The sequence below is a fragment of the Oculina patagonica genome, chromosome 7 (assembly GCF_052425735.1).
Source record: "Oculina patagonica isolate OP01 chromosome 7, crgOcupat, whole genome shotgun sequence".
NCBI classification, from domain to species: Eukaryota; Metazoa; Cnidaria; class Anthozoa; order Scleractinia; family Oculinidae; genus Oculina; species Oculina patagonica.
Window position 1 is genome coordinate 15,053,328 of NC_135764.1, and position 8,875 is coordinate 15,062,202.

The 8,875-nt window shown below is 38.4% G+C and overlaps 1 protein-coding gene across 2 annotated transcripts in view; it reads right to left on the reverse strand.

Moving 5' to 3' along the window:
* Nucleotides 1-1,813: 1,813 nt before the first annotated feature.
* Nucleotides 1,814-8,875, reverse strand: part of LOC144659808 (GATOR2 complex protein MIOS-B-like) — a 40,596-nt gene continuing 33,534 nt past the window's right edge. Inside the window, exons 28-36 of one of the 2 annotated variants that reach the window (XM_078520331.1) lie at nt 8,102-8,174; nt 7,849-7,895; nt 7,647-7,747; nt 7,308-7,349; nt 6,585-6,700; nt 5,407-5,459; nt 3,353-3,455; nt 2,876-2,993; nt 1,814-2,573 (exon numbers count right to left, since the gene is read on the reverse strand). In XM_078520331.1, coding sequence (XP_078376457.1) covers nt 2,471-2,573; nt 2,876-2,993; nt 3,353-3,455; nt 5,407-5,459; nt 6,585-6,700; nt 7,308-7,349; nt 7,647-7,747; nt 7,849-7,895; nt 8,102-8,174 — 756 coding nt within the window. In that variant the 3' untranslated portion in view covers nt 1,814-2,470. Of the gene's footprint in view, nt 2,574-2,875; nt 2,997-3,352; nt 3,456-5,406; nt 5,460-6,584; nt 6,701-7,307; nt 7,350-7,646; nt 7,748-7,848; nt 7,896-8,101; nt 8,175-8,875 lie in introns of both variants that reach the window. The other variant, XM_078520329.1, reaches the window with a different exon arrangement.

Genomic DNA, 8,875 nt, shown 5'->3' on the forward strand with positions numbered 1-8,875 from the left:
CAGTTAATTCTATGAACAGTTGGTCAGTGCCAAAATTACCTCAAATTGTGTGACAAAGCCCCTTTAAACCCAACCAAACTTTGTGAAAAACATAAGTCACCCTTTCTCACAGGAGGGAAAAAAACTTGCCAAGTATTGAAATGGACAGCTTTTGTCAATTTTTCTTCACTCAAATAAGTTTGTTCTTGCTTCACCATTAGCTAAAATCAAACAAACCCATGAATTGACTTGAGGTTTGTGAATATATGTTGGCTTTTACATTAAAATTCAGAACATGTTAATAAGAAAACTAGGAAGAAGTCCAGTTTACGGGGGCCAGCCTTGGTAAATAACGTGTCAGACATTAACACAACATGTTGGTACAACATTTTTTTTTATTCAAGCAATTTTAGGTATGGTTATTTGGTCACCTGTGGGTTGTCACAAAGTGCGAGGCAGCGAGGTGTGCGATCCATTCCGGTTAGCCTAAATAGCACTTGGGTTACCCTAAATGGCACTCTGGTTAGCCTACAGTTAGCTTAGGTAGCTTGCAGTTAGCCTCTTTATTTGGAGTAGGGTTTTCCGCCTTGCATGCCTCACTGCCTTGCCTCACACATTTGTAAGACTTGTCACTAGTTTACTTGGATCAATTAGGATTTCAAGTGTAATAAGAGTAATGGCTCTTAAAAGTCAAAACTGACTGAGTCTGAAAAGTCTGATTTGATACTAAGGTATGTTCTTAATTTGACTGAAAAATAAAAGCCTTCTAACAAGTTACATGAATTGCTTCAGGTTCGTAGCCCAGACCCAGTGTAATATACTGGTTGAGTCTGCTGTTGATTATCACCTTTGCTGTAAGGGATTTCCTTCAGGTTTTTTTGTTTTTTCTCTCTCAAAAACCAACAAATCTAAATTACAATTTTTTCAGGAAACAGTGGATAACAAGTCACTTGTACCCTGCTAATTTCCAATAATTATAATATTCAATTTCTTTATTTGAAAGACCCCAAAATAAAAAAATATTATTAGAACCATCAAAAATTTTGTGCAATACAGTATGCATTCCAAATGACAAGAATAAGTACAAAGAGTGTTCCATTTTTAGCTCCCGGAGTACAGATGTGAGGACCGGGGGTGGACGGAGAACGGAAGAAACTGCTACCCTCCCCCAGTACCAACCAAGCCAGGACGAGGGCCCCGGCCCCGCCCCGTCGACACAATCCGACCCAACGCTCACCCGACCCCACGCCGTGAGAGAGAGCGAGGAGGCGCGCGCACCCGCCGCGACGCGCCGCCGCGCCCCACAGCCGGGACGCCCCCCGCCCCGCCCCGAGGTGGCGCGCAGGAGTCGGGCCGGAGATCCCCTCCCCGTAGTAAGCTAGTCGAGAACTCATGGAGTGAGCTTGCATATAACGGTTTAGTTAGCTAGATAAAGCCGAGCAGGTTGTCTCTGTCAGTCACTTCCCGGACTCAGCACGTTAAGGGTTCGTGCGCACTTTCTCTAAATTATCGCTGCTCAACAGAAATGATGTCACTGCCCGGTAGATGCGGAGGGGCTGAGCGGGAGGCCTTCCAGCCAGAGAAGCCGCAATGTCCGTGCAGAGCAGGAGGGGAGCGAGGACAGACGCGATCCTAACGAGGGGGGGCCCTGTGGTGCCTGCTGTGTTGCCAAGCGCAGAGAGAGAGAGGGGGTGGGGGGGGGGGGGGGGGGGCGGAGGGGGAGAGCGGGGGGGGGGGGAGGAGCGGGGGGGGGAGGGGGAGAGGGGGGGGGGCGACAGACCCCCCCCAAACCCCCCCCCCCCCCGAAGGGGCGGCAAGTGCCCTTTGATTGTGCTACTATACCATAACAGTTTTCCCTCTGTCAATAATTTAATTTAACATTCTGTTTTGGTATACTTTTTATGATTTTCCTTTTTTTATAAAACAATAAATCTAAGAGGTTTAGATGGATTCCGCTGAAAGTTTGAGCAATGAGTGCAAAAATTAAGTACCAAAAATCTACTTATAGTACTATTTGAAACATCTCACTGAAATTTATTTGTCTTAGTGATCCTGTGATAAAACTCAAAAGCGTTCTAGAGAAAATTAAAATCAAACCTCGTAAAAATGTTTAAAATGCGTGCCATTTTGCTTTAAACTGGCGCGAAACATCTGTTAACCGAAATGTAGATAATTTAAAATCCATTTTCTCTGTTAGGGTCAGCTTGAGAGCTGAAGTTTTGGTAGGTTTTTGTTAGCTGTGCTTAAACTGTTACCATGCTATGAGATCTCTTTGGTAACTTTATTTTTGCCTGTATTGCTCGAATGTTCGGTGGGAATCATCTTAATAGTGATAGCCAGCGTCACAATTAAACTAAGTTTAAGTCAGAAATCTTACTCTTAAAAAAAATTACAGTCAAGGAGGACACCTTAGGCTTGCAAAAGTAGTGTTCATAACACAAAAATGTTCAGTTATATTTGAATTGTTTTATAATTTGTTAAAACACCTAAGTTATGTTGAGGAATTGATGTCATTGTTTGGCATTGCCATAGCAACAGAATCTAAGTTCATACAGTGACAGCCACACCCTGTGACAGGACATTCAGCGTGTTCCCTGAAAAAGAATTCCCAAAATTAAAATCAATCACCTTTAGAAATAAAAAGAGAATTGACTGAAGACAAAATGGTCCTTAACAATGGACCCTTGTCAAATAAAACAGGGACATGGTTGTAGTAGAAAACTGATGACAGAGATGCAAAGAGTGTTATGAATTTAGGAGACATCTTGTCAGCTATTTTTTTTTTACATGTATACAAATATTTCTAATGAAGATGAAATGTTCAACATGACATGACTGTGGGACAAAGAAATGATTACAATATATGGAGAAACAAAGTGTTCATCTATAAACTTACTTGAACCAATCAACAACATGATTGGAATGTCCTCCATGACGACATGATTGACACCATGTGAACCAGTTGTTAAAAGTGTTTACACTGCGTACATTTGCTGGTTTTTCTGCACTAGGATCTGCTGATGTAGATCATTAACAATTAGGAAAAATAAGCTACAAATTTTAAAAACTTTTGACATTTGTGAACCTTTAACTTTGACCAACTGTAAAAAAACAAACAAAATATATACAATTGAAAATAGAACAAAAACTTGCTAAGAATCCCAACTGGAAAAATGCTGACCAGTTAACTATTTACAAAGCACTGAGAAGTTGAATTTGGGACCACCAAACACAAATCCATCCAGTGGCAGGGAGGAGGATTCAAACTCTGGTGATTGTGACCTCTGGATCACAAGTCCATTACCCTTAGAACCGCTTGGCCATGCTGCCTCTAAAAATCAAACCAACCCCAAGAGTTAAACTGATTGTGTACCTTGATTTGGTTGCTTCTGTGAAAGTGATGAAGGTGTTCCCATGTGAACCAGACAGAGAGCACATCTAGGAAGAGGTTTACGACAACCAGGGCAAGCCATAATCTGCAACACAGCATAGAAAATTAAGGGTGCTTTCCATTTGTCAGAACTGGCAGGGTGGTCCATGGTTGTCTTGAATGTGAAATAAACCTTTTTCACAAGGTTTTCCCACAAATCCACCATAACTAATGTATAATATTTTTGTATTAACTGATTTGACAGAAGAATATGACTAACAATGAAATTCTGTTCTTGAAAATACCAGTCTGGCTGGCCAGTTCTGACAAATGGAAAATGCCCTGACTGTGGTAATGGCATAATCATTGATGACTGGCAGACTAGACTCAAAGATTTGATGATTACAAAAATTTTGTGTTCATATTATTGCGGTCGGTATAAAATGCAGACCATGCAGACTGCAGACTGCAGACTGCATACCGTGCAGACGGTGCAGACGGTGCAGACTGAGTAATTTTTTTTCTTCTTTTTTTACATTGTGTTTCACAAAACTTTTCACGAACGGTTTCCGAAGTTCGTTTGAAGTTCGCTACGAACTTTAGGGGGAATTTCATTTAGTAGTTGTCAATTAAATTACGAACTTCGAAACGAAATTGTGAATTTCACGTGCAGCGAAGACAGCGAAGTTGAAAGGTTGAGGAGTTCGCAAGTTGAGAAGAAGTTTGTCCAGTTCGTTTAATTTGGTGAAATGAATCCGTTCCCAGTACAGCAAAAAGCAATCCCAAGTCCAGTAAGGCAGGACATCAACGGACTAAAAAGCAAGGCTGCCCTGAAAATGATTTGTGAATGTTACAACTGAGTTTTCCCAATGTCACCCGATACCCGACTAAAAATAGATTACAAGTTCTGCCGTGTGCAGTTTTGAAGGAAAAAATTTCAACAGATGAACCGGTTTACATATAAAAATACCGTATGTGTGTGCCGTAAAAATCTTCTAAAGAGAAAAAAACGTTTTCCTTCTTGAATACACATCAGTTTGGAAAATCTGCGGAAAACCAGAACTTTTCAATTCCGTGTTGTTATACTTCTGTGTTTACACAACACGCAAGTCACGCCATCTGTCTAGATCTGTTCGTGATAAACTCTGTTCCTCTGAAATAATTTATATTTGCAAAAAAATTAAGCTTTGGTCAAAATTTTTTTTTACTAATAAACAACACTTGCTTTGGAACAATTGAAATGTGTATTTATCTACGAATTACTTATATTTTATTATTAAGGACAGTGTAAAAAATTTTGGGGGATTTCTCAAGAAAACCCTGTATTCCCAAAGCATAACTACCAACCGAAGCATTTGTTTACGTTAAAAAAATGGAACTAGAAACCTGAACTTAACAAATAAACTTCTATATCTGACCAGTTCGTTTTACCTATAACTTAAAATGTTCCAATGTTTACAGTGTAACGCGCTCTCTGACAGTAGAAGAAAACTCAACAAGCTGGAAGCTAAATAAAATAATCCTTGACCTTGAAGCCAACTTTAGATGATTTCCTGCCTTCCTGGACTTGAAATTGCCTTTCCTTGTATCGTGAACGGATTCATTTCACCAAATTAAACAAACTGGACGAACTTCTTCTCAACTTGCGAACTCCTCAACCTTTCAACTTCGCTGTCTACGCTGCACGTGAAATTCACAATTTCGTTTCGAAGTTCGTAATTTGATTGACAACTACTAAATGAAATTCCCCCTAAAGTTCATAGCGAACTTCAAACGAACTTCGGAAACCGTTCGTGAAAAGTTTTGTGAAACACAATGTAAAAAAAGAAGAAAAAAAAAATTACTCAGTCTGCACGGTCTGCACCGTCTGCACCGTCTGCAGTCTGCAGTCTGCATGGTCTGCGTTTTATACCGACCGATATTATTGGCAGCAAAAATAGTTTTCCTTTTGAAAAGGAACACTTTTGTCTGTAGATAACTTTATCAAACACATGCTTTTTTGTTGTTGATAGCTTTTTGTTATTGACATAATTATTGACAACAAAGCCGTTTGCTACCTTTGTTCTGTTTGAGGGATTGCAGTACTGTGCTCGAATTCTTGGTCTAGAACCTGGTAAAAAAAATAACCAACAGTTACGGTAATGTTTATTTAAATACATAAAATTTTTGGTAAATACACTTTATCTATGGTGATTGGTGGACTAATTATAATTAGAAGGATTCATCCGATCTGAACTTTAAAGTCTTTAACTATTCATTGACCAGGGATGTTGCTATATATAAGGGCCGGCTGCCGGCTAATTTAACCATCTGAAATAGAACTTAAATCCAGCTGAAATTTCACATGAAAACAAAGACTTCTGTAAACTTTTAGAGCTGCTAAGGCCAGAAAAGCCAGCTGGGCTTGTTGATGAGCCAGCCTAGTGTTTTCTTAGCTACATCCCTGATCGACCCTGCGAATGCAGATGTATTTCCGGCTGTCGTTTCTCGCAGGCTACTGTCCATCTTCAGCAGAGTAAAATGATGTTGGTTATACATTAGCATGTGCTAAGCATGTTCGAACACACATATTCAAACATGAGTGAAGATATGGACATTTGAGACTTGATCCAATCTTGCAGACACCGCAAATTATTTGCATGCAAACAACCACTTCAACAACTAGCAAATGAATTTGCAAAAAGCCAACATTTTTATAAACAGTCAAAACTCTCGTAAGCAACCACCTGGGAATTTGAATAAGTGGTAGTAACTAGACAGAGATCAGGACTCGAGCCAGGAGTCAAGACAGTGTGGTTGCAATAAAGAGTTTCAACTGTTATCATTCTACACATCATTGGCAGAAAATTTGTGATATCACAGGAAGAATTCTGGCAAATAATGCACACATTTGAGAGTGAGGATGGAAAAGTTTGAAATACATGAACAGATTATGTAATGTGTAATAAATGTGCAGCAGTGTTTTATTAAGTTTAAAACACAAGGTGCAGCCAAGTGTTTTTTTAATAAAACATGAACTGCGAATTTATTGAACAGCGTCAAAATAATCTGATGTAGATCAACTCATTCTTGCATTAATATTTAGATTTGGGGTTAGGTCTTTTGGCCAAAAAAATTGGATGTTTAGTTTAGTCGTGTCTTTGTCAGATATAGACAATAATTAAACATTTATATTTCTTTTGTATTTTCTTTAAGAATCATTAATGAGTTTTTGAAGAGATAGATAAAAACTCACCTGTTGATAGCATGTTAGTGAGTATGGAATTTCCACAAAAGTTACAAGATACAAACACTTGTTGAGGAGGTTTCTGGGTGGAGTCCTTCAGGTTATAGTGAATATCAAACAACGACCTGAAAAATACAAATCATCCAAAGTATTCTATACTGTCTGACCACATTTAGTTATTAAATCTCAATGTTAAGTTAAAGTATTAAAGTATTAGACATATAAATAAGGTTTTTTAAGCCGATCTGTTTTTCTTTTCTAAATTTTCGGAGACATCTGTTCACCTTCATCAGAGTAAGTGAAAGTTTGTTGGTGCTCGCGCTACCAATCCGTGCGTTAGTGCGAGACTTTAATTTTGAATTAACGGCACATAAGCGCGAGGAAAAGCTTTGCCTTCGTTGATAGCGTCGCTGTCCAAAGTGGAGTGCCACGACTCCAAGAAAAGTCTCTTGCTGTAATTGATTACACCACGCTCGAGGATCTGGGCGTCCTTCGGATGGATGTTATGTTCAATTGACTCAGCATGCTGTTTAATTGCTGATTAACGAACAGATGGGGGACACGCACCCCCACCGACCCCCTGCAAAGGACCCCACAGCTGCCAGCAGTTAGAGCAAATTTCCTAACTTTACATTGACAATCAACCAAAACCATTTTAATCATTAAAAAAACCCAGAAATTGCTAGTTCACACTATGAAAAGTTTGTTCTAATACTGAAGAAAAGTGTTTACCTTTGGTGCCAAAGTCTCCACATGTCCAGCAAATTTCTATAACTAAAATACAATTGGACATGTTAATTCTCGACTTCTTGCATAACCTAGATTACTTTCTACATGAAAGTTTTTTTAATGAGCATTTACTGCACACTCTATATAAATATATAATTTGTTTTTTCTGTTTGGGTCCGGTTCTGGCCATGATTTCCAAATCTTGAAGATGAATTAAACATGTGCAAACATTTTTATTTGTGTGGGCTCTGGTTTCTAAATTATGATGATAAGAAACCTTTTTAGCAGCAAATTGGTAGTTAATAAGGACCCTCATTATATTAGGGGAAACTAGTGGCTTACCTTTCTATCCAAGATGAAACTCTTGCATCTTTTGAAACTTCACTGGAGATATGAGGAACACAGTTGACAATGACTAAACTAGCTGTCTGGACATCAGTTGTCTGCAAACAACAAATAAATATTTGGTAACGAGTTCTTGTTTTCAAAGTTTAGTGCCCACAGAGAATCATCAGAAAAAGACACAAAAGTGTTTATTACTTACATTATTTACATACTTTTCTAGCAAGTTAACTCCATCTAATGAGATTCCTATTGAAACATAAAAATGATTAGACCAAGAGGAAATTTTTTTTAACAATTATTTTCATGATTGTCATGTAATAAATAAACTAGAGCTGATGTGGCTTCCTCTTTTAATATAGCAATTTATTATTATTATATTATTATTATTATAATTACCATTCTTCATGCCTTGTTACAAAAGCTAGCAAATCACAAGCAAATGCAATCATTACCTGTAAGAAGAATGCCATCTAAGTCACCTGCATCACTCAACTTTGTCGACAAGTTCTCTAGGAATTGAGACAGCTGAAATGTGCACAAACCAGTAATAATAACTACAAGAACACTTCAGAATAAAGATCAATAAATTTATAGCGGTTTTCAATGATATGCGAACTCTGAAATTCAAACCTCAACCAATTGTATACGCTTTTTGTTGTTGTCAATTACCTTAGCAGACTTCTTGGGAAGTAGAAGTTCAATTCAACCTGGTCAAAAGGTCACGTCTGTCAGTTGTGATTGGTTGATTTCGATCCATTTTGTTTCTGTTCTTCAAGGTTTGTTGGCTGTCGCCATAATTATATTGACGGCAGTGGAAACACATTCCTTAGTTGGGTTTTAAATTTCAGAGTTCGCAAATCACTGACAACTGCAATAAAAGATGTTGCTGAAAAGGCATGAATAGACAATAACAGAATTTGAAAAGGTTGCCATATCAATGACAAGTGCTGATCACTTTTGGTGTAGCATTAGTACCATAGCTAAAAGAACTTAAAATTTCTTAATATGAAACCATTTCTAAATGTTTTCCAGGGTTGTCAAAATAAGCGGGCAACCAGCACATTTCACCAGCTATTCCGAATACTGCGCCGGCTACTCAGAATATTAGTAGGTCAGTTCTGAGTGTGTGTTATCAAGTTCTGAGTGTTTCGTAGCCACTTACTTTTTAGATGGAACCTGCTACTTAAAGACCCACTGACAACCCTGGTTTTCACAGATTTATTTAG